Genomic DNA, 24,466 nt, shown 5'->3' with positions numbered 1-24,466 from the left:
CGCTATCTCCTCAGCATAAATATTTAGAAACTCATAACAGCTTGCTTGCAGAAACTTACTAGCACCTTGGTTGATTCTAAAACTATAATGATCAGTAGTGATATAATGATGAAGCAGGACTGCAGTGCAGTCAATTATGGCTGACTGAAAAACTAAAAGCAAAAGGAGAGACCATGGAAGAAAATACAGGAAATCAAGAGACAAGGAGAGACATTTTTTGTTTAAAAAAAACCTGTTTAACGATGTCAAGACTTGTTCTGAAGATAATATAGATATGTGAATCTTCTAGCTTTTCGCTATATTCCAGCTAGCAGCACAACTGATGGAGTTGCATGTATTTCCTACTCTGAGAAGGCTAGAGGAAGAAGAACTCAGTATGGAGAAAGCAAATCAAGAAATAAAAATCAGAAAGATCTGTTAATTTGGATGGTCAGGCTGCTCTTGTTGAAATTGAGGTTGTACTATGATGGAGAAAACTGAAGAAGAGTAAAAAAATAGCTGATTACAAGATGAAAGACCTCTCTCTCTTTGCTTATGTTTTATCCAGCCAGGAAATAGAATATACTTTAAAAAAAAAATTAACTGCAACAGGCTACTAAGTGTGCAGCAGCTGCCAAAAAAGCCAATACAATTCTGGGCTGCATAAACAGAGGGATAGAATCAAGATCACGTGAAATGTTAATACCACTTTATAATGCCTTGGTAAGGCCACACTTGGAATATTGCATTCAGTTTTGGTCGCCACGTTGTAAAACGGATGTTGAGACTCTAGAAAGAGTGCAGAGAAGAGCGACAAAGATGATTAGGGGACTGGAGGCTAAAACATATGAAGAACGGTTGCAGGAACTCGGTATGCCTAGTTTAATGAAAAGAAGGACTAGGGGAGACATGATAGCAGTGTTCCAATATCTCAGGGGTTGCCACAAAGAAGAGGGAGTCAAACTATTCTCCAAAGCACCTGAGGGTAGAACAAGAAGCAAGGGGTGGAAACTAATCAAGGAGAGAAGCAACTTAGAACTAAGGAGAAATTTCCTGACAGTTAGAACAATTAATCAGTGGAACAACTTGCCTCCAGAAGTTGTAAATGCTCCAACACTGGAAATTTTTAAGAAAATGTTGGATAGCCATTTGTCTGAAATGGTGTAGGGTTTCCTGCCTGGGTAGGGGGTCGGACTAGAAGACCTCCAAGGTCCCTTCCAACTCTGATATTATTATTATTATTAAGTAACAAGCTAATTGATTACATTTTCATAAGGAAGTTAGAAAGCTAAAAGAACTTGGTGTGTGTGTGGCGGGGGACGACAAAGAAACATACTCAATAGTGAGATCTAAATAAATAAATAAATAAATAAAAAGGAAAGAAAAAATGAAGTGAAAAAAGTAAAGCAAAAGAAAAGTCAGACTCTGGAAATCCTTGTGAGAAAGTGAGTAATAATTCTGTAATTATATACAATAGTTTAACTGAAGTACTTCTGTAAAAATAAAAAGTATACTATCTGGTCATACCACGCCATAGTTAAATTTTAATTGTTCATAATCAATTCAATCTCTGACTAAATGAGAAACAGCATGTAATGAGATGATATGCTAGGAAAAGGTTTGATAACCAATTAGAGAAGTGATAACATTAATTGAAATTCAAACCAGTTTACTATTTAAGAATGGTGGCAATGAAACTTTCAAGAGTATTTATCTCCAAAATAAATTTATAGCAAATTATGCCATATCCGATCAAATAAGATTAGTTTCATTACTAAATCTACTTAGCTGCATTTGATGTACATTTTGAACTTATGGATGACAGAATATGCATACTGAAGGAATTATTAAAAGGAAGATGATCTCATTGTAATTATATATACTCTGATAACATTAAGATTATATCATATCAATGTATGTATTGTTTGTGGAGTGATCTTTGGGGATTGTTGAGAAATATTGCTGGCTTAAAATGTGAAGACATGGGTACCAAGTCCTACCTCTATCCCTATCTTAAAAGCTACATCTGCTGCCAATTGCTTTCCAGGTTATCTTCTAAGCTATTCCAAGGAAAAATGAAGTTGCCTTTATTTAAATAGAATAAGAAATGTCAAGAAATTTATACTCCAGAAAATGCAACAAATATATTAAGCTTTTATAGAAAGTTATTGGTTTCGTTTCTGTTAAGAAATATGAGGTTTTTTTTTAACATTATGTAAATCTGGAGTGAAAATGTGAACCAATATAAATAAGACAACTTGAATTAGTGAAATGTATTTCTTAAGAAACAGACACTTACAGATTCTTTTTTGCTCATATTTCTGCTCTGAGAACGAGAATGGGAAATTGTACTGAAAAAAGATTCCTTTTTGGTTGCAGACAAAGGAGGAGATCCAGTGGATTCACGTCCTCCAGAAAAACTTTCAATGCTTGGAGATGGACTACCATTTTTTGAACTTTGCCCTGCAAAGCAAACAGAGAGGAAACAATCAATAATCAATCAATCAATCAATCAATCAATCATCATCATCATCATGTTCATTAATGAATGGTGACTTTCAGAAGCAGATTTGCATATCATGAATTTTATGATGTCAAAACACATTTATTGATATAGAACAGAGTGCTATTGGAAGGGACATGCAGGACATATAGAGCTATTTACAATATGTATTTAGCCACAAAGTGAACAACAAAACAGATCTTGTACATAAAAACATATCTGCACTAAGAAAACCCAGTCAATATATATATATTATGTAGATACAGTTGCAGTATGTATGCTACATATATTTATATTATGGTTTAGGTATTTTGAAGAAAGGAATGAATTGATGTAATGCATAGAGATTATAAATTCCTCTTAAGACAGTTTTAAATAAGTGTCTCTTCCTTCCTTCCTTCCCTCCTTCCCTCCTTCTTTCCTTCTTTCCTTCCTTCCTTCCCCACTCTTTCCATCTACCTACCTACCTAACCTACCTACCATGTTTAATTCTCAGAAACTGCCAGAACAAGTCTCTGTGGTTTTGTTTCAGAAATGCTTTTTTCTTCAAAAGGCAAGTGGCCTGCTTTTTTTTCAAGAAAGAAAGCGTCTTTGAGACAACTATGACTTGGATGACTGAGAATCTCCACAGACATCCCTGAGGTTTTCTTGGTGAAGTTCTTCAGAAGTGGTTTGTTATTGCTACTTCTTAGGGAAGAGAGACACATAAAACACCTGGCTTCATGCCTAAGGTAGGACTAGAAGTGAATACTTTTACTCAGTGAGAAAGAATGTTAGTGGTCTTACAGACAAGGAATGGAGGTTTCAAACAAAGAAAACCCCAAATATGTAGATGAATAACATAAATGCCATGAACAATATTAATAACAATAAAAATAAGCATTTTGCTGAAGTTTACATTTGTATGTTCTTAATTCCAGAAATCGTGTGAAGCCTCTCATCATAATGGACAGGACTATGTGCTCAAAAAACCTTTCTATTCAGACATTTGAATTGTGGACCATAGAGATTTAAAAAAATGTGGTACAAATTAATTCTCACTACATTTTGATGTTTGATGGTTATGAAACAAAAGCAAGTATGTTGCTATAGATTTCTGCGGACAACATGTTATTTAAAAGCATTAAAACATTTCCATTGCTATTGAAATATTTGAGGAAGCTAGCAATCTAAGTAAAGTCAATAAGTATAACAATAACACTCCAAATCATGCAGATGATATTATTTATTCTATGGTTTCAGACAGAGAATGAGATGGTATCCTCCCCATATCACATTCGAAGCCCAGCTTCCTCACCTCTCATCCAGATACTTTGAGAATACAACCCCCAGACCTCCTCTGATATCTAGTGATATAATGCTTTAAACAAAATGGAAATCAAAATTGTAATGTAATTTTTTATAAAGAGGTGATTATCCTGTTTGTAATCCAGTTGAGGATCTGTTACCTGAAATTTCTAGCTATGGCAGTTTAAGTCATCTACTTTATTTTGAATCAAAGCTATCAACGTTGTCCCACAAATACTATACACAGTAGAAGTGAAAAAATGTGCTCTTGCTTGTGTACGTACTTTATTCTCGACTAAAGAACATTTATAATTATTTAACCTACACTTTTGATTTATCAATTTATTTTCCTTTATTGGAATATTTAGCTACCAAAAGATTTTGTTACATGGAAATCATTTCTTGTATAGAGGGGTATATTTTGCTCAACAGAATGACCCTTTAATAATAATTTTATTGACAGAACTATCCATATTTTTGATGTGAAAGAGAGAAATTTCGCACGAAAATGTAGGGATTTGCTATAAGCAAAATTAGCAGACTTAGCAACGTATCAAGAATAGGAACTATAAAGTCTGTGCAATTCCGAGTTCAATTCCTTGTGATTTCACACATACATATTTGCATTTTTTCTGGTAGTACAGAGAAATGATTTGCTATTGCCTTCTTTTGGAATGATTTTTTTCAACTTCTAGGGTTTCTATTTTTGGACTCCTAATTTTCAAAGAATGCAGGTTAGAAAGTAGCTGCATGAGCATTAAACAAGATATCACACAAGTCCCGAAACATTGAGCTGTGTTTGAGAATTATCCCATCCAATATTAAATGGTGATATTAATTTACAAAGTCCTAAATGGTTTAGGAATCAAGTATTTTAAAATATCACCTCCCTAAATATCATGGAACTTGCAATTACCTGGATGTTGTGGCCCAGATAAGAGCTTTCTCAGCTATTGAAGATGTGACTTTTCACCCAGGTGTTTATTAAATAATAAGCAAAGTTTCCAGATCAAAGTGCTTTTGGTTTTATTATAAGATTATATTTTCTCCTATTTTCTTAAAAGGGCGCTTTTGGTTCTTATGCAAAGAAGATGCATACCATTTCCCCTAAACAACAGTGCCACTTAGTGGATCCCTATATATGGTACATATTTTAAAAATTCAAACAACATGTATTTTTGGGTTCCCAAATAACAATATTATAGACAAAACATACCATGTATCACAGTAGTAACTGTCCCATGGAGGTTGCTTAGATTCCGGACAGGAACTGATACCTGGGTATCACTGCCTTTAATTACTTCTCCTAATAAAGTTAAAGAAATCTTTACAGTAAAACAAATGGTCAAATCTTCCAAACTTCAGACAGAGACAATGAAGTTGTTATATTTAAAAACATCTGATCTAGTCTGTTTTTTTAAATAACATGTATTCACAACAACTATTTCTATTCCAATGATATCAACTTGAATATTCCACTCATCTCAATATTTTTAATTTTAATGGATACAATTTGATAGTTCAAAATGAGCATTAGAAACAGCCCTAAATTTCTTAGTTCTATGCATGTATTATACATATTTTGCTTTTGGTTCTTCCTGTATTTTATAACTAATTTTGACATAATGCTATTAATAGCAACATTCCAATGGAGTTTAGAAACTTGATAGTGATCATACAAATGGTAGTGGTTTATTCTAAGAGTAAGTAACTTCAAAAGCACAGAGTTGCATGGCTTTCTACAAATGCCCTTAAATCACCAGGAATCCTTTCAGAATTATTCAAAACAAGGACCAAATACAGTTTTATGTTATCTACAGTTAAGCTAGGCCCATTACAGAAAAGTTTCAAAATATTATTCTGAGTTCTAATATTTCAAGTATAACAATGAACATAGCATACAGCATTTAAGTTTGTGCCATTTAAAAAAAATCATAATATTATAAGTCATTGATCCATGGACTTTTTGTAGATAAAAGAATGTTATGTTCAGCTTTAATAGTTTGATTTACAGACTATTCGTGAGGACGAAAAGAAATGGATTGCAGTAACAAAAGTATAACCTGTTTTCTAAGACTTGTAAGAAAATATTTTGAAAGCGATTAGATGAAAGTAGGGATTGTTGTCCATTTGGTTGAAAGTGAGGTGTATTCTGCTCGAATAAGAAAAAAATATCTCAGAATAAATATGGACTGTGCAATCACTTGATTATGCCAACTTTTTATTCCATTTGAACAGGGAAATAAAATTATATTGCATAAATGGAATTGGAAGAACTTCAGTCATATGAATTATAGAATACTAATCATGTTCCCTTATTTGTAGCCAGAACTTGATAAAATTAATGGCAATGCAATGTAAAATGAGTATTTGTGTGATAGGGCAAACAGAAATGTTAAGAAGTGGTCATGACATAAATGAAACACTGTTCCTTTGTAATACAAAATTTGTTTGCACATTCACAACCACCAACTTGACTTTTTACCTTCTCATCTTGACTGTCTGATTATGTTTATTTTTTTAATTTATTTGTTGTTTCACATTTATTGCAACTTAATCTGACATAATGTTACATAACATTACAGTAGTAGGACTAATCATCCAGGGATCTATTGAACTCTTCTTCACTGGCTGTACAAATAAAATCTGGATAGACACTTGTTGGGGCTACACAGAATGGATGGATTAGATCACCTACATAATATTTTCTACAATTTTAGTCCTTTTGATTATACACAGACCAATTTATAAGTTATGCCAATATGTTTTAAGACTTCCAGGGAAGAAGAGGGAGATGAAGATAGCCATGCGAAATCAGAGCTGACAACTGTGTTAAAAACCAAGGAAACAGGAGTAGACTGGCTTGTTAGAGTATTTCCAATTAAGTAAAGGATGGAAGATCACCCTAATGTGTTCCAGATGGTTGCTCCTTATAAGGATATTACAGGACAGTGGGGCTGAGCATTGGGATCAGCTTTCACTTTTGTAGTGGAGCCTTCTGAAGGGCACCAAGTTTTCATACTTTTTTCTAATTTTTGGAAATTACTTATTAATCATTTTAAAATTATTAGAGACCTTTAGAATGACAAGTTTGAAAAGTCTTCATTGGGAGAGTTTATCTTCAACTTTAAACAAAAGAAAAAATAATTCTAAGCTGAAGAATTTAAAAAATTTCAAATAAACAGCAAAAAGCTACTAAAGTTTTATTTAAGAAAGTATAAATGAAATAAGGGTTCATATAAATCTGGAATAATGATGTTTATTATAAAATATTGGAATTTATAAAAATAACATCATGGGAAACAGACTTATTTTTGCTATCTTGGCTATTGCAAGACATAAGAAAAGATTTTAGACACTTGACTCTAAAGGGGACTAAAGATTTTATGCCGAAGAAAAAAAATACAACTTGTTCTTGATGTCAGTTAATATTCGAGCTTACAAAGTGATACAAAATGTTATAACATCAGAAATATTAAAGGAAAACTTTGAAGAATAAGGCCAGAAATTAATAACTGCAAAATCAACCCTGAGTAATGATGTCTGCTTCTATGGAAATACTATGTCTGAAAGATGTAACTGAAGGAATGACAAGATGTGCAACAAATTTTATCTGACAAGATAAAGTACAAAACGTGAAACTGCAAATAACAGGCAACAAGAATGATTTTGAAAAGGATGCTTTATTGGATATACAAAAGAAACTGGCTGAACTTTTAATAATTAAAATGATAAACTGAGAAAATGACCTGGAAAATGGTTTGTTTTAATAGATCTACAAAAGAGGCTTGTCAAAGCCTTGAAGAAATCTGTGTGATGGGATAAAGAAAAATTGAAGAGGAACCAAATCCTATGATAATATTTGGCTTAACAAACAAATTATTTGGCTTAGCAAACAAAATTTGGCTTAACAAAACTTATAACAAATGTTATAAGTAAAAGGAAGGAATATGAAATTGGGTTTTTTTTTATTAAGGTTAAACTAAGACATTTTTGGAAATTTTTGGCAGCCCTTTTGGGACTTTTTACTGACACCATTATTGGAAAGTGTATGTTTATGGAATTACTTAGATAGGGGATGGGATATGGAATCAGGAGGTACCGGTTTAGTGAAGAAATATTAAATTTGTTTATATTTGTCATGAAGGCTGGAAGTCATCTCTCTCTAAAATTATATTTTTTCTTTTTTTCCTGCACTTTTTATTCTTTCTTCCTTTCTCTTCTCTTTTTCTAGCATTAATTTGTATTAGTTTTTAATACTGTAATTCTTAATAGAAATTATATCCAAAATAGTTATGACAATAAGGTGGCAGAATGGCAGCATTTATTTTGGCTACAAATACATTTATATATTAGGAAAATGGTAAAATCAATTAATGTCATATACTTTTGCAATAACATAAGGGCATGCATTTCCACTTATGTTATTGTAAAAGTATATGACATTAATTGATTTTACCATTTTCCTAATATATAAATGTATTTGTAGCCAAAATAAATACTGCCATGGTATTAAAGGCAGTTAGTAGGTTCATTTTGAACTAGGAGGGCATTTGGAATTCTGAGCATTTTCACAAAATATAAAATAAAAATATTGTTTAACACTGTCATTTGGTTTATAGCAAGCTGATTCCCATTTCATATTTTCAACTACCAAACAATATTTAAAAAAATAAGTTTTGGAAGGAAATTTGCTGGATGCCTCCAATTTACGAAATGAATACATATCTAAGAGTGTATTATGCATTCAGCATTTGCAAACAACAGAAGTTGGATAAAGTCAAATAAAGTTGTAATGAGAAAGGAAATAAAGCAAACAAGGAAACTGAAATTGGGAAACAATAGGGAAATCTGACAAATAGGACATGGTGGCAAGCGAAGATGAATAATGTTCAAGTTGATATGTAGATTTCATATCACCATCCTACATTATGCTGAAAGCTCTTTATCTTGGCTTATCATAATTTGGTTCTGAAAAACAGGAATGGCATATTTTTACCTTTGCTTAGCTGAACTGGCACACTTTCAGATTTCATCATTCTTTGCTGTTGAGATGGAGGGAGTTCTACTGTGCTCCTTGTGGGCATGACAACAGAAGAAACATTGCCACTGCTACCTGCAACTGGAAGAGTTGCACTGCTAGAAGTCATTGCTGGGGAAATCAGCTTACGACCAAAATTCAATAAGCTACTAGAAACCTTATTTATGTTCAGAGGAGCAACCTTTGCATTGACACTGAAAAAGAAAAAAAGAAAACAAACTTTTTATATCATGTTTAATTGACACTACCAAACTAATCAGAAAATTTCAAAATGAATTTGTTGTAATTAAGGACCCATTCACCCCAAGAAAATATTACAATGATTCTAGAGAGTATAATGCAATATTATTTTACTTGTAACACTAGTTATTTCTAGGGAGGTAGATTGTTTCATTCTCTGGAGCCTTTGAAAGTCACACTGAACTTTGTTCCACAGGAACATTTTTATTTACTGGAAAAAATAAACTTGTCTGTCTTGGGAATATTACAACCAAGATCACCCACTCACTCACTCAGCTGTCCATCTTGTTTCAAAGTGACTCTGAGCAGCTTACAGCATGCAAACATTAAAACCATCAGAGATAAATATTTCAAATACAAAATGATAATACAATCAAAGTAAAATCGTAATTACAAAATGGGAAGGAGGGAGCCAGATTTTGGGGGAGGGAGAGAGATGTTGGATTGCATCTTAACTAATCAACCATTTCCAGTGTGATACTCCCCTGTTGGGCCTCTGAGCCATTTGTCAGAATCAAATTTTAAGGCTCTTGCTGAAGGTCAGAAGGGTGAGAGCCAATCTCATCTCAGGAGGTAATAGGGCAAAATAACAGAGTAAGAGTTGGAAAGGATCTTGGAGGTCTTCTAATTCAACCCTCTGCTCAAAGCAGGGAACCCTATACCATTTCAGACAAATGGTTGTCCAATTTCTTAAAAACCTACACTGATGGAGTACCCACAGCTTCTGGAAACAAGTCACTACACTAATTAATTATTATTAATTATTATTCTCACTGTTGGAATTTTTTTCCTTAGTTATAGATAGGTTCTTTCATTGATTACTTTCCATCTAGTGCTTCTTGTCCTGCCTTCAGGTGCTTTGGAGAATAGATTGACCTCTTCTACTTAGTGGAAGTCCCTTAGATATTAAAACACAGCTAACATGTCACCTGTGGTCCTTCTTTTCATTAAACTAGGCATACCCGATTTCTGCAATTTTTCTTCGTATGCTTTAGCCTCCAGTCTCCTAATCATCTTTGTTGCTCTTCTCTGCACTCTAAGAGAGTCTCAACATCTTTTTTATATTGTGGTGACCAAGCCTGGATGCTATTCCGAATGTGCTTTTACCAAAGCATTACAAAGTGGTACTAACACTTTATGTGATCTTGCTGAAATTCCTTGACTGTCTACATCTGAATATGCCCCTTCTGCTAGTGTAGATGGGGCAAGCCAGTCCCATCAGGGTGAGAGGGTTCTTCAAGTAACCTGGGTCCATGCTATGCAGGAATTTAAAGGTAATAACCAACACCTTGAATTGCACATGTGTGCAAACAGGTAATCAGAGCATTTCACAGAGCAATGGTGTACCATGGGCTGCTCTAGGGGCCTTAAAACTGTCCACATCACTACACTTTGCACCAGTCAAAACTTCAAAATGCTCTTCAAGGGTAGCCCATGTAAAGTTAATGCAAAAGTCCAAATGTGAGATGACTAGAGATTGAGTGACTGAACACAAGAATTCCTAATCCAGGATCCAGGATAACTATCCATGAAGGTGGGATCAAATGATTATTTTTTTAAGGAGAGGGTGAACCAGGGCCTCCTTAAAAGGTCCTGAGAACATACCTGCAGTGAGAAGTTAAACACTACTTGTACCCACCTGCTAGTCATTGTCTGGAGGCTTTCACCAACCAGGCAGGGCAAGAATCTCACTGAAGGATGGTTCTACTGACAACATTGAGGACCCTGTTCATTTCCTTCCTTTATCCTCCAAACTAGTGACCTAGTGACCGCACTGTTAAAAGCAGATAATAATAGGTTTTGCCTTTCTATAACCAAAACCCAGTAAAATTCAGCTTCAACATTAGTGCTCTCAACATCTCTTGTTGTTGCCATTAACTGTAATATCTGGAAAGGCTCACACTGCCTGTCTCCAGTTTATGCTCTAAAACAATCTTCATGTCTCTCAATCTCTCTCTTCCTCCTAATAAAGAAGGATGCTAGAGGAAAGTATTCACATTGTTTTATAAGCTGACTCTACATCATTACAATTAGAGGTAATTTGTTCATAATGACCCCTTTTCTCTTGTACAATAATTTTGGTGGTTCATTAACTTTTTTGTGTACATACTCTTAACTTGCAATGCCCTTGACATAAATAGCAACCACCCTAAATTGCTGTTACAAATTTAACAAGGCTGATGATATAGATACTTTAACAAATGAAGTTCTACCTTTATGCTAGTTTTGAATGCTCTGAAACATAAATGTAAGATGATTAAGACTATAATGCAAGGGTCAGAATCCATTTCTTTACCATCATAGTGAAAAGATGGAAAGGGACAATCAGAAAAAGGGACAACACTGGTAAAAAAAATGAAGGTTACCTTATGGTCATTAAGAAATATATTTAAAAGCAAGGTATTGTTTAAATTAATGTGAAGGATACATGAATGCAATGCATGGAGAAAACAGCTTTATTAATCATAAGAAGAATAATTGACCTTGAATATCAGTGGGATATTTTTAAAACAAAGCTGTGGAATGATTCAGCCTCTGCAGTGTGTGTAAATGAAACGTTTTGTTTTATAAAGTTGATTCAAGGACATCTCTTTTTGCATATGAGCACTGGAAAAGAAAATCTGCTATAATACTGTGAATTTTTTTAAAAAATCTGCAAATTCTTGGAAATCAAAGTAATGTAAATGTGATCCACATGGATTTGTAACACTTAGTTGGTTTTCTTTTATTTTTTTCTCATAGTAGTATGGATTTCTAGTGAGTTAGAGGCTCCAATTTCAGATGAGAAAGACCTATTTCAACAATAACTAAAAATGGTAGCTATAATTGAGTAATATGATAAAATTTGTTCAAAGCAAGTCATGTTTATAACTGCATCATCTAATCTCTCTAGATACCAAAGCAATAACTTGCTGAAGAATTATGGCCTCAAATCCTTGCCTTGTAGATGTTGTGGTTGTTCATAGGCTAAGGAAAGACACAATTTAATTACCGTATTTTTCAGAGTATAAGGTTTCTTTTCTGAAGCTCTGTTTCAGAGGCTTTCAGAGGCAGATTTTTTTTTTTTCTGAAACAGAGCTTCAGAGGCAGAAAAAAAAGCAAGGCACAGAGCTCACAACCAAGGAACCTGTTACTAAAATTCACCTCTGGGAACAGTTGATTTGGGGTATTCCGGGAGGCCATCCACCTGTCAATCAGCCTTTTTCTTATTTTCCTCCCCAAAAACTAAGATGCGTCTTATACTCTGGTGTATCTTACACTCCGAAAAATATGGTATGTGTGAAATAACAGAATAACTGGGGGTGGGGGAGGAGGGAGGGAGAGAAATCAATTATCCAAATAACAGCCAGTCTTAAAATTGTAGTCGCTAAGTATTTTCTTATAGCCCAAATTCTAAGTATCACTAGTGACATTCAATAACCCATATAGTCTCTTGAGTTTCAAATAACTGAAGAAGAATTTTCTTTACATTTGGCTGTGGCAAATAAAGTGGCCTTCTTGATATTTGAGTTTTAGCTATGGAATAGTCTTTATCAAATTTACTTCAGTGGTGAAATCCCTCTGGTTCTATCCGGTTCACTGAACTGGTAGTGCCAGTGGCGGGATGCTCCGTCCACCTGCTGGGATGGTTCTGCGCATGCGCAGAGGCATGTGCACACGTAGCAAGCGTGAACTCCCGTTCCTGAACTGGTAGCGAAGGTAAGTTGATTTCAGCATTGGTCTACTTGATTAGATTTTAGAGCAATATAAGTGTGACAAAGGCACGGTCTTTCTTGTGTCAACTGTGTTCTAAGATTGAGAAAATTATTCTAATATTTTCTTATCATCACTGAATAATTAGCTACTATTTTTGGTATTACTGGCTCCTAATATACATAAAAATTTGAAATATGTTTTAGAATTATTGAGAAAGCACCTTACAGAAAACATACAAAGCATGATTACCGAGTTTTATTCATTAAGTCAGCTCCATGTGCTTTGTAGTAATCCAAATTCTGTTGGAATTGGTGAGCTATAGGTCTGGGATTTCTCTAGAGAGAAAAAGAGAGAATTGTTAGAGTGCATACTTAAAACATTTTAAAATGTGACCAACATATTTCCATCCAATAAGATTTAAATTAAAAGTACTGACTTTTTAAATATATGCATTATACATAATTATTCAATCTCAAGTTGCAGTGTATCTATCTTAACAAAATTTAACAAACTAGCACAACCACTAGATGGTGCATCCAACCTTTTTCTCCACTTATTAAAATATTCAAGATGAAACATTAAGCATAAACAAAAGTGCTATATATAAACATATTTGTATACACACACACACCTCATTTTTATTTCCCCAAATCATTCATTTGAATCATTAATAATATTAAATATTAGTTTGCTGTAACGGAACTTGAATAATGGTTATTAAAATGCTAATGCACATATAATCAGTATGATGTACAATTAGTCCACCATTTTATTTGGTAAGGCTTCAGGAACAGGGAATAAGACTTTTAAAGATCTATTCTTGAAGATAATCATTATTGCAAATGTATCCAAGATTCTTAAGATTTAATTCATTTCTAAAAATAAATATTTTCTATTAAATATCTATAGATATTTTCTATCTATATCTATTAATATAGATAACACAGAGAAGATTCAAAGGTCCAGTGACAGGTTTTTAGGACAAAAAGACAGAAATATTTTTCAAAGTCTACAAAATATTAAATAAGGAATCAGTTGGAGGATGGAAAAAGAAAAAAATGCTATTTTTAAAACTGGTCCTTCTTGATTGGTATCTAGGTTGAATCGAACTTGGAGGGGCATACTGAGATCATTTTCAGGATACTATTTGAGCATGGTCTAGATGTCACTTAATTTGTTTTCAAGTGCTGGGTTAGGAGTTTCTGATATTTCTATATGGGGTATTTCCCCCCTTTTAATTAGACAGAGTTCCTCCCAGTCCCGGCTGGACATTTTGATTTATTTTCATTTTATGATGGTTCCGATAGTAGAGGTAAGGCAAGACAGCAGAGTTGTTAAAATAGGATTGAATGGAACATGAGAGTTCTGATTTCCTAGTTTGTCTGTTAGTCAGACAAATATTTATTACAGGCAAAGACCAGCACAATTAAAAATACTCAAGGAATTCTAGAATAAAATAATAACAAATAAAAGCTATGTTGCAATTATAAACCTGCAGCCTACTTATCTGTTGTACATAAACAAGAGCACAGCATAAACTATAATGTAGTAGTCCTTAAACTGTGAAGGCCTATAATTATTAAATACTAAGATTTCCTACTTTGAAGTTTGACTTCCTTCTCTGCTACCAAGATGATAGTGTGACTGGTGGATTAAATTAAAAATGAACAAACAATAGCTACATGTAATGAACAATTTTAATTATTGTTTAAATCATATTTATAAAAATAATTGTGATTAATGAAACATTTCACCCACTAAGCTATTTTATACATTGCAGTATATTAATCAAATCATAATCTTTAATATAGTGTCCCAAATGATTAAAATATTGTACATATTGTGAAACAACCATTTGTTAAGGTGATAAAATATCACCCTATTATTAAGATTAAAAAAATAATACTGCTAAACTTTCATATTAGGGCAATTGTTCATTAATATAGCTAGAATTCTGTATTTTACTGTAGGGGATGTGTAATAAACAGGTCATCTCTTAGAAAATAATAGAATAGAATAGAATTTTTTCATTGGCCACGTGTGATTGGACACATAAGAAATGCTCTCTGTGTTCATAAAAGAAAAGATATGTTCATCTAGAATCATAAGGTACAACACTTAATTATAGTCATAGGGTACAAATAAGCAATCAGGAAACTTGCAGCTTTAATAATTATTAGACAACCCATGACCTATTGGGCCATCATTTCTGAGACATTTCCTTACTAAAATAGACAAACAGAATGACCATAGGCGGACAAAAAATTTCCTTCTGGGAAATTGAGGATTCATCAGAAATTTTCCTTCCTTCCTTCCTTCCTTCCTCCCTCCCTCCCTCCCTCCTTTAATTCTTGCCAGCTTTCCCATTTACTTTGCCTGTGGGAAACTTACAGGGAAAAAGCGAGCCAGCAGAAGCTGCAAGTCTAAGACAGGCAGGCAAGTGGCCATCAGGTGGGGAATGAGTGAGGGGGTTCAAGTCAAGAACATTATTTGGGGATGTACACCAGAAATGCTTCATGTTGAAGAAAGTGCAAAGGTGGCTGGTGTCATTTTGGAAGGGTGCCCAGGGATGTGTGAGATTTGTTGTGCACGTTGGGTAAGGACATGGGAGGAGATATGGGTCAAGAAGGATGCATAAAGATGACAGATCAAGTAGGGCAATTGGGTCAAGAGGGTGCCTAATGGTGTTTGAGAGTATATAAAAGATGTTTTGCAGGTCAGGGAAGGTGTGCAGACGGTGGCAGGATATATAGAGGTGTGCAAGAAGAGCTGCATGAGTGGGGAAATCCAGATGTGGGGGAACTGCAGGTTGGGAAAGGCATATGGAGGGAGCTGAAGGCTGGAGAGACATGGGGGGGGGCACCATACGTTAAAAAAGGGCAGGGTTGGCAAGGGTGTAAGTAAGGGTGCTTTCTTCCTAATACTTTCTTCCTTTTTTCTACCTTCCTTTCCAGTAGGCAGGTAAGTGGCTGTTACAGGATAAGGAAATAAGTGAAACTAGCTGGGAAACTGTCATAGAATGTTCAAATGAAGAGTCTTCATGACCACAGCAGCAGCCCAGTTGCATTGTGACAATTCCCCACATTTCATTCCTTCAAGAGTCATGGGTCCTGGATTTGAAACACATTCTGTAAGCCCATTTGAGATACCATGGTTCAAAAATTATTGCCCTATGTTACACTGTTTTGCCCAGTTAAAAATCACAACAAAAAGAGTTTCAGTAATATATAGATAGAGGAATGAATAACAAATAACAATACCACCCAACTCAGAATATTGTTTTGAACAAGTAAAACAAAACAGAATCTTGCAAGCCTAAAAGCACATTTGCCCCCCATGCCAAGAAAGTAAGGAAGATTTTTTCTGAACTATTTGCCCCATCCCTATCCATGCTGCAGGTTAAGGTTCTTTTTATCTGACTGTTCCCTTGGCTGCACCTCTTCTCTCTATCTCCCAAGATAATTCCCACATATCATTATGGTCTTTTGCTTGCTAAACACATAGTAGAAATCAGCATATTTTGGGTGGTAAGGCTTTAGAACAAGGGTCCTCAAAACTATGGCCTGCGGGCCGGATAGGGCCTGACGAAACCATTAATCAGCCTGTGAGGGACCATGACGCTGCCCCACCCACATCGCCCCCCCACCCGCTGCCCCCCAGCCTTCTGGAGGCCAAAAATAGGACACACGGAGGCCCGTTTTGGGGCGGTAGAGTGGTTTTGGAGGTTGAGGAGGTCAAAAATGGGCCTGTTTTTGGCCTCCCCATCCTCCAGAGGGAGGGAGGGAGAGAGAGAGAGAGAGAGAGAGACAGAGACAGAGACAGAGAAACAGAAGTCCCTCACCCCCCACAAGGCAGCCACATCCCTTTACTAACCTGCTTTCCACCCCCAGGAGCATAACAAATTAAAGTTTAATTTGTGTGTATTGTTTAATGGACTGCTAAATTGTCCACACCCACCCAATCACATGACCACCTAGCTACACCCACCCGGCAGGTCCAGCCCCCCAACAGTCTGAGGGACTGTGAATTGGCCCCTTGTTTAAAAAGTTTGAGGACCTTGCTTTAGAACTTTTCCCTCTTCCTCTATTAGGATTTTTTAATAGAAATCAAAACGTGCCTTTTATGAAGGGAACTAAAGCTTATCACTCAATCAAATAATTTAAGGCTCATGGATTCGAAGGTCCAACACTAGGTAGAGTCTGGGAGCATGGGCAAGGTAGAAATCCAGGTATTCCATGTCCAAAACCAATAGGTCTCGGGCCCAGGCTGAGCTTCCCCCCCCCCATGAATGGTTTATGCAATCACAAAAGCTTGTTGTTTGTTGAGGAATGTCTTCTTCTTTTACAAAATGTAAGTTCATGAAGTTCTTCCAAAATTGATAATGGGCATGGCATATATAACCAGTCAACCTGGGATTTACAGGACCACAGACACTATTGGGCATTAGAGCTCTAGAACTTGGAGTTTCATTCTTTCCCCACTTTGAAGAGTCCATCTATAGCAAGTGGGGCACATTTTCTGAGATAGTGAGAGATAACTGCTTTGCTGGATATGTAGAACAAAATTACTCTAGCTCTTATAGCAGAGGTCCCCAACCCCTGGGCTGTGGCTCATTCAGAATTGAGCTGCAGAAGCAGCAGGCAAGCACCTACATAGCTTGACTTTTGCACATAGCTCCATTTGTGCAAGCAGTATGTGCATGTGCCCATCGCTTGAGCAAATGAAGCTGTGTGTGCATGCATGCACACCTACTACTTACACAGAACCATCCCCTTCCCCCCCACACTGGTCCACAAAGTCGAAAAAGTTGGAGACTGTTGTCCTACAAAACAAGGCCTACTTGCCTGCAACAAGGCTTCATACAGAGTGAGACATGGTCTATTTCTGCCAATATTTATGAATTCCTTTGAAAGAGATGGAAAATATCAGGACACCAAAAAGGGGAATCTTTAACCTCTATGATTCCTAGGATAAACTTGATCGGACCATGTTCATGGTCCATCAATATATAAACAAGGATGGAATAAACCTTGACACATATATGGGAACTTTGTTCCAAATGATTTATTCAGGATTTTGTCTGTTACACATTTCTGGAACTGATCCATTAAATGGCCTTAAATCTATTCATGGGCCCTAAATAGATTTAGAAAAAAGTAAAAGGATATAAAAATCCAGGTCGCTTTCTGGTAATATCATACATCACACTGTTTTACTTTTAGTTTGCTTCAGCTACAGTCATATCACTGCTCAGAGATTCATTAAACTTTCTTTTGGAATAAATTCTTCACACAGTGCTATGAGCATTCTGATCAAAGGTAGTTGATAATTCTTTGCATAACTTCTGAAATGGAAATAGCCTGTATTACTGTTGAGTTTCATATTAAGTCATAGTGATAAGGTTAGAACAACCATAGCCACATACAAAGATGAAATGATTCTGCTTCTGCTGCTGTGTTAGAATTTTATTTGCTATGGGGTAAAACAGATTTGCAAAATTCACAGTTAACTTAAAACAACCTTTTATTCATAGGCTTGACTGCCTTCAGGAAGAAAAGAACATCTGGTTATTTAAGGAACACAATATGTTCATTTTGTATTACTTTTGTTTCTAATTGTTTTTTTTTACTTTTTTTTTATTTGAACAACTCAAGTTAGAACTGTTTTTAATCGCTTTATATTTTTGTGATTGCCATGCCTATTTTCCATTTAAAGCTTGTGATGAACCAAAATACCTTGGAGGGGAGGGGGAAAAGAAACCACTCCGCTTATTCATTTCTCACAATGTGCAATATTAATTCAAAACATATCAATCTGTATTGAAGTAATTTTGAGAAACATACTTTTATTCTGAAGAAGTGCAGCCCGTATAGAATGTAATATATATATTCTGAATACATGTATTAAGTAAAAGAGAATTTCGGAGTTTGCCCTCCATAACTCAATAGGTCCCCCATGTAATCACTGAGCTGGATCAAGACTTAGGAAATTTGGAGAAGTCCTAATGAAATTTCTGGTATTTAAATTAAACACTAAATTAGGGCGCATGGACTTCAAAGCATCTACTCCAAGTGCAATTAACTTTAATCCAATTTCTGTAGGCTATTTTGTTCTAAGAAACATTGATTTTGTTCTTCTAAAGATTGACTTTCTACTTGCAATGAGTAAGATAATACTTAAGACCAAATAAATTTAAATAAAATCATTCAAAATGCATGCCAATATCTTTAGAATTCAAGGATGATTTGGCATCAACAGACATTAACAAAAGCATACAACAGAGAATTAAAAAATCATTTGCACCTTGCCCAGTGCAGGAATCCAGATTAAACAATCCCAGGTGGATAGATTGATAGCTGTTTAATTTTTTGAAAAATCCAAGGAGGAGGGAAATCGTATAATCTCTTTGTATAATTGTTGCCATTGTTGAAATGCATTCACTTTTAGGACATTTTCACATAATTTTTGATTAGAATCAGCCTTCCTTTAATTTAAATTAATAATTTTGTTTCTGTATTTCAGAACAAGATACATTTTAACCTTGTTCCATAATATATTTTTTCAGGTGTTTGAAGAATACTATTGTATACCCTACACAATTCTTTTCTCAAGATTTTAATCCTAATTATTCCTGCTGCCCTTCCCTTAAACATTTCCATTTTCTTTGTGTAGTTTTTTAAAAAGGTACTTTCTGGAATGAAGATTTTTGGAAATAAGTCTGATGCTGTAAAAAATTAAGACAGACATAGAATTTGCTTGGTACTAAGAAAAATATCTAGGAGTACTTTTGTGCACCTAGGTGTTATTCTGAATATCCCAGTTTAAATTATAGGCACCAGAGCTATGCCAGTAATGGCTTTGTTTAAAAACCAAACAGCCATGTGAGAAATCTCTCTTTTTTGAAGATAGAAATAGGTGTCTTCCATATTTTTTAAATACAAAAAAAGAAAAACACGTAACTAATTTTTTCCTGACCAATTTTTTTATTGTCTATTTACCAGAGCACACAGTATAAAATCCATTATTATATTTTTCTTGCTACTGAAGAACATTCAATTTTAAAAGTACATATTTTCTGCTTTAAATTTCATAGATTTAAGATGCATTATTGGATGCTTTACGTATGAGTAAGAAGATAGCTTGTTTAGCATTAAAACAAACATTTCAGACACATGAAGGAGGTTGGAAAAATTAACATTAAAAATAAGTTCTATGTGTCATAAGAGTTCTTTTGAGCCTATTTAAAGACATTCTTCAAGAAAGCATTAACTATGAATTGTGCATTAAGACTTCAGATTGCAAAGATGGCTCTCTAGAAAACTGCAAATTGCTCTTAAAAAGGTAAGAATATTTGATGCCCAAACTGTATTTCATTCCATATACATGGATTTTAATTTTAAATTTTATATGCTGTTTTACTTATGGTTACATTAAATTGCATACTGCCAGAGCCACTTTCCGAGGGAGATGGACAATTTACAAATATAAAATATAAATAAATACAATTATATTTTAATATTTATCCCAAGATTTAATATGTGTTTACAACGATACATTTTTGTGTCTTCAGTTAGGGGAAAAACTTCAATTTGTCAAACATACATGTATCTTCCATTACAGGCATAAAACATATGTTACAGGTAATCCTCAACTTACGACCACAATTAAGCTAAAATTTCTGCTGCTAAGCAAGAAATAAGTATGACATTTCTTGCCACAAGTTGTTAAGTGAATCACTGCAGTTGTTAAGTTAGTAACATGGTTGTTAAGTGAATCTGGTTTCCTCATTGACTTTGCTTGTCTGAAGATCATAAAAGGTGATTACATGATGCCAGGACACTGCAAGCATCATAAATATGAGTCAGTTGCTAAGTGTCTGAATTTTGATCACATGACCATGGGGCTGCTGCAATGGTCAGAAGTGTGAAAAATGGTCCTCAGTCATTTAGGATCAGTGCCATTGTAACTTTGAATGATAAACAAACTGTTCTAAATTGAGAACTATCAGTATTTGTCAAATACACAGATATAACTTTTTAAATATTAAACATTTGATTCACATTCTTTTATACTCAGAAAAGAGTATAGTGAAATTAATGTCTTCTCAATAATTTCAGTCACATATTAATCTGAAAACAATCATTTGGTTTCCAACCAACCATGATTTGTATGAATGAAAAGTGAAATAGTTTATACAAGCACCAGATTTGTGCCAAGTGGCCCATATAATGCAGTCTGCTCTGATATAACCTGAATTATCACCCAAACTTTGAGATGTAAGGTCTTTTGATTATCATTCTGAATTGGGCTGCTTTGTTTTAAGCTCAACACTCTCCACTTTCTTGCTCTCAATTTCACTTGTTTAATACTATTTGCGGGTTCCATTAGTGATTTTAAAATTTAGCAATTGACAAAACTTACCTTTGGATCTCTGAGAAAAAGGGCTTTCAAGATTAATGAATGAACATCTCCGATAGGTGGATAATGCATCAGAAGGCCCAAGCAAGTCTGGTAATTACTTGATATCACTAAAAGAAAAAAAACACTCTAATAAAATGCCTGATAGTTACTTGAATATGAACACAGTCAAGAGTTAATTGGTATTTCCTTCTGAGGCAGAAGTGAAAAGAAAGGAAAATTCAGGAAAAAAAAGAGAAGAGAGAAAATCCAGAAGTATGGTAAAACTGATAGGTAAAGAAAGGAAAAGGTGTCTGGTGGAATGCATCCCAACGGTAGTAGGAAGGGGCTCTTTCCCATACAGCAAAGAGACAGCTGAACCTAGAACCTCTGGCATGCAGGTAGAGGATGAATGCAAACTCCGCTCCAGCAGAATAGTTCTAGAGGCAGATAAATAAAGCTTTACATTATTTATAAATATTTAGTCCATCAAATAAAGGAAAGAGATTATATTTCATCTTCCCATAATTAAAAATACTAAGTAATCAGATAGAAGAGGAAGAGAAGGAGAAAGAAGATAACTGATAATGGATTATATCAATATCACAATACTTTATCATTTTGGGATATGGTGGTGAGATTTTAAAACTATACCTATTTGGAGACAAAATAAATGTAAAAAGTGATGATAATTCTGCTCAAATAAATCCAGTACCAGTTTATCTTTTTTCAATTATGAGTTGAAATTGAAAATTAAACAGTTTAACACAGAACAAATATTTTTAATTAAACACATCCAATGTGTTTAAAGTATTCTAGATATGTTCTAAGTATATCCAATACCATCAACAAGACTAGGACTCAGCATCACTAACCTCTTGATTTCAATTCATTCTAAACTGGAACCAACATAGTAATAATACCATCAAATACTATAGCATTACTTTTCATACATTTACTTCTCAAACTGTTGAAAACAAACCTGATTTCTTTCTGTTCATAAAGAACAGAGAACATCATCCACATCTTTCTTAAAATTAAATTGCTAGATTTTTAATTCTAGGAAGCAAGCCAAGTTGCCATTTGACTGTCTTTATCTGGCATGATAGGAAAATTAAACAAAATTACAAGTAAGATTAAATATGTATCTTTAGGTAGCTGTTTACATATTATGTAAACTACTTTAATTCTATAGGATGGCCTAAATCTTGACACTATATCTGTCTAAGCAGCTTATGATTATTACTCTAAAATTATTTGCCCTACGAGACATCTATAGGTACCGTATTATAATTTTATAAACACATTTTAGAATAACTTCAATTGTTTTTTTAAAATTTCAGTTATATAAACACTACTCTTTTCATTAACTATAAACCTTAGAGAACTTTTTTGAGAATATGGAAAAATCATTTCCACTAAATGAAAATCATACAAATATATTGGCTGTTTAACAGAATTGGACATTTAGGAGAATGATTCTCTCCCTCTTCTTCCATGTGAGTCATCATTTTGTGCCTTTCCATCATTATCTGAAGAGGGTTATGAGGAAAAGTTGCAGGACAGGGCAAAATGAATAATTATAATTGATAGTGGGAGGCACTTTATCATCTTCATTTCTGCTGCTGATCTGACAGCTTGTAATTTTATACATCTGCTTTCATTTATAAAGCTTTCGCTTATCCTACTCATTCTTTATCTGTTCACTTTCTTTTTTCTTTTGTTTTTCTTGTTCATGTACAGATACCTGCTTTCTTCTTTCTTTCTACTTGAAGTTACTATAATGAATAGAATACAAAGGGCTCCGTCAAGAGATCTTTCTGCTGAATATAATAAATGGACTGTGCATTATATAGAACCAATCAAATGAAATGTAGCATACTATAAAGGCAGTTATGATAAGAAATCCTTCAACATTGTTTTATAAACAATGTTGAAAGTAGTTAGCATATCCTTAATGGGTTTTCTGAAGTGGTGTTTGATTTATTTTCTTCAAACACTCCTTTTTAACATCGTAACTGAAACCAGATTTTATATTTCCTCTGTTGATTGTCTCTTGAAAAAAAGACTGGGTATGATATGATTTTTAAAGATAATTTTGGTAAATGGAATGGATTCAATAATGATTAGAATATTGACAGTAAATTAGTTACAGGTGCTATAAAAGAGCAATCAAGAAACTCTTGTACATAAATAATTATGAACAATGGTGAAGGACTAAACAACTATTTTCATTTAAATATGGCTATTGGAGAAATATTAGAATTAATTAACGTTCCTATCACTTAAAATGCAACCTTAAGGTTCATTAAGGTTTAATGCAGAGATAAATCTCATGAAGAAATATTAATAAAACTCATTGCGTTCATTTATGTTTTAGTCATTTAGTAAATGTGCTTAGATTTGCAGTCTTAGTACTGGAATTTATTCAGAATGAACATAAACAAATACAATTACCTAATAAATATAATAGTAAAAATTCAAACACATATGAAAAAAAATGACAGTACACTCCTGTATAAGCCAATGAATTGGGGATAATGTAGACAAATATATTTAGTCAGAAGTAATTTCATCTATATTTAATGGGATTTATCCTCAAATCAGCATGTTTAAATAAATTCTTGTATCTCATATTAAAATTCTGTAACAAAGAAAGCAAAATATAGCTTATGGAAAAGACACATGAAAACACATGAATGGTCAACTTTATTATTTACTGCCTCTTAAATTTTCAATATGATAAAAGATCAAGATGTTTATGAAATTTCTATTGAATTTATAAACAGATTTTAAATTATAAGATACGATTTGTTATTAAATTTGTTTGCAGACAATTGCAAAAATGTTCTAGTACAAGCCAAATTTTAAAAAGATAGTAATTATTAATGGCTTTTAAAGGCTTATAATGCTACACAATTGCCAGCATCCATTTCTCATTATTTTCCACAGGGAAAATTATATAAGTATCTTTATACGGTACTACTTTTTAAATCCTGAAGCCTAATAGCAAGGATTAATAACTCTGATCCTGTTTCTTAATAATTCTTTGCCTGAATAGTGGCTACTTAGTTTCCGTTGCAACACTATGTTGATTGCCATCCTGGGGCAGAGGGATGGAGATTTATATAAATTGTTTTGTCATACGGTGAAAATGAACAGTTGCTTTTCTGTGAACTGAAATAGGTTGAGTTGTTTTGTAATTTCTTGCATGCTCTTACTCATCTGGAGTCTGCTGAGCTTTTTTTCAAGCAGATATGCTTAAAGTATATGCTTTAAACCAGGTCTTCCTGCTCAGATTTTTGGCAACAGCAGTAATGGCA

At 34.0% G+C, this 24,466-nt stretch overlaps 1 protein-coding gene across 12 annotated transcripts in view; it reads right to left on the bottom strand.

The window, feature by feature from the left end:
- TBC1D5 (TBC1 domain family member 5) overlaps nucleotides 1-24,466 on the bottom strand; it is a 407,351-nt gene that overhangs the window by 47,123 nt on the left and 335,762 nt on the right. For all 12 annotated transcript variants that reach the window (XM_058183253.1, XM_058183246.1, XM_058183249.1 and 9 more), the window contains 5 exons: nucleotides 21,168-21,274; nucleotides 12,996-13,081; nucleotides 8,769-9,004; nucleotides 4,986-5,075; nucleotides 2,279-2,442 (listed from right to left, as the gene is read on the bottom strand). In XM_058183253.1, coding sequence (XP_058039236.1) covers nucleotides 2,279-2,442; nucleotides 4,986-5,075; nucleotides 8,769-9,004; nucleotides 12,996-13,081; nucleotides 21,168-21,274 — 683 coding nt within the window. The remainder of the gene's footprint in view (nucleotides 1-2,278; nucleotides 2,443-4,985; nucleotides 5,076-8,768; nucleotides 9,005-12,995; nucleotides 13,082-21,167; nucleotides 21,275-24,466) is intronic.

This window comes from Ahaetulla prasina, chromosome 4, assembly GCF_028640845.1.
Source record: "Ahaetulla prasina isolate Xishuangbanna chromosome 4, ASM2864084v1, whole genome shotgun sequence".
In the NCBI taxonomy this organism is placed as follows: domain Eukaryota; kingdom Metazoa; phylum Chordata; class Lepidosauria; order Squamata; family Colubridae; genus Ahaetulla; species Ahaetulla prasina.
Note: the sequence above shows the minus strand (reverse complement) of the source record. Positions and strands in the feature narration are given on the sequence as shown.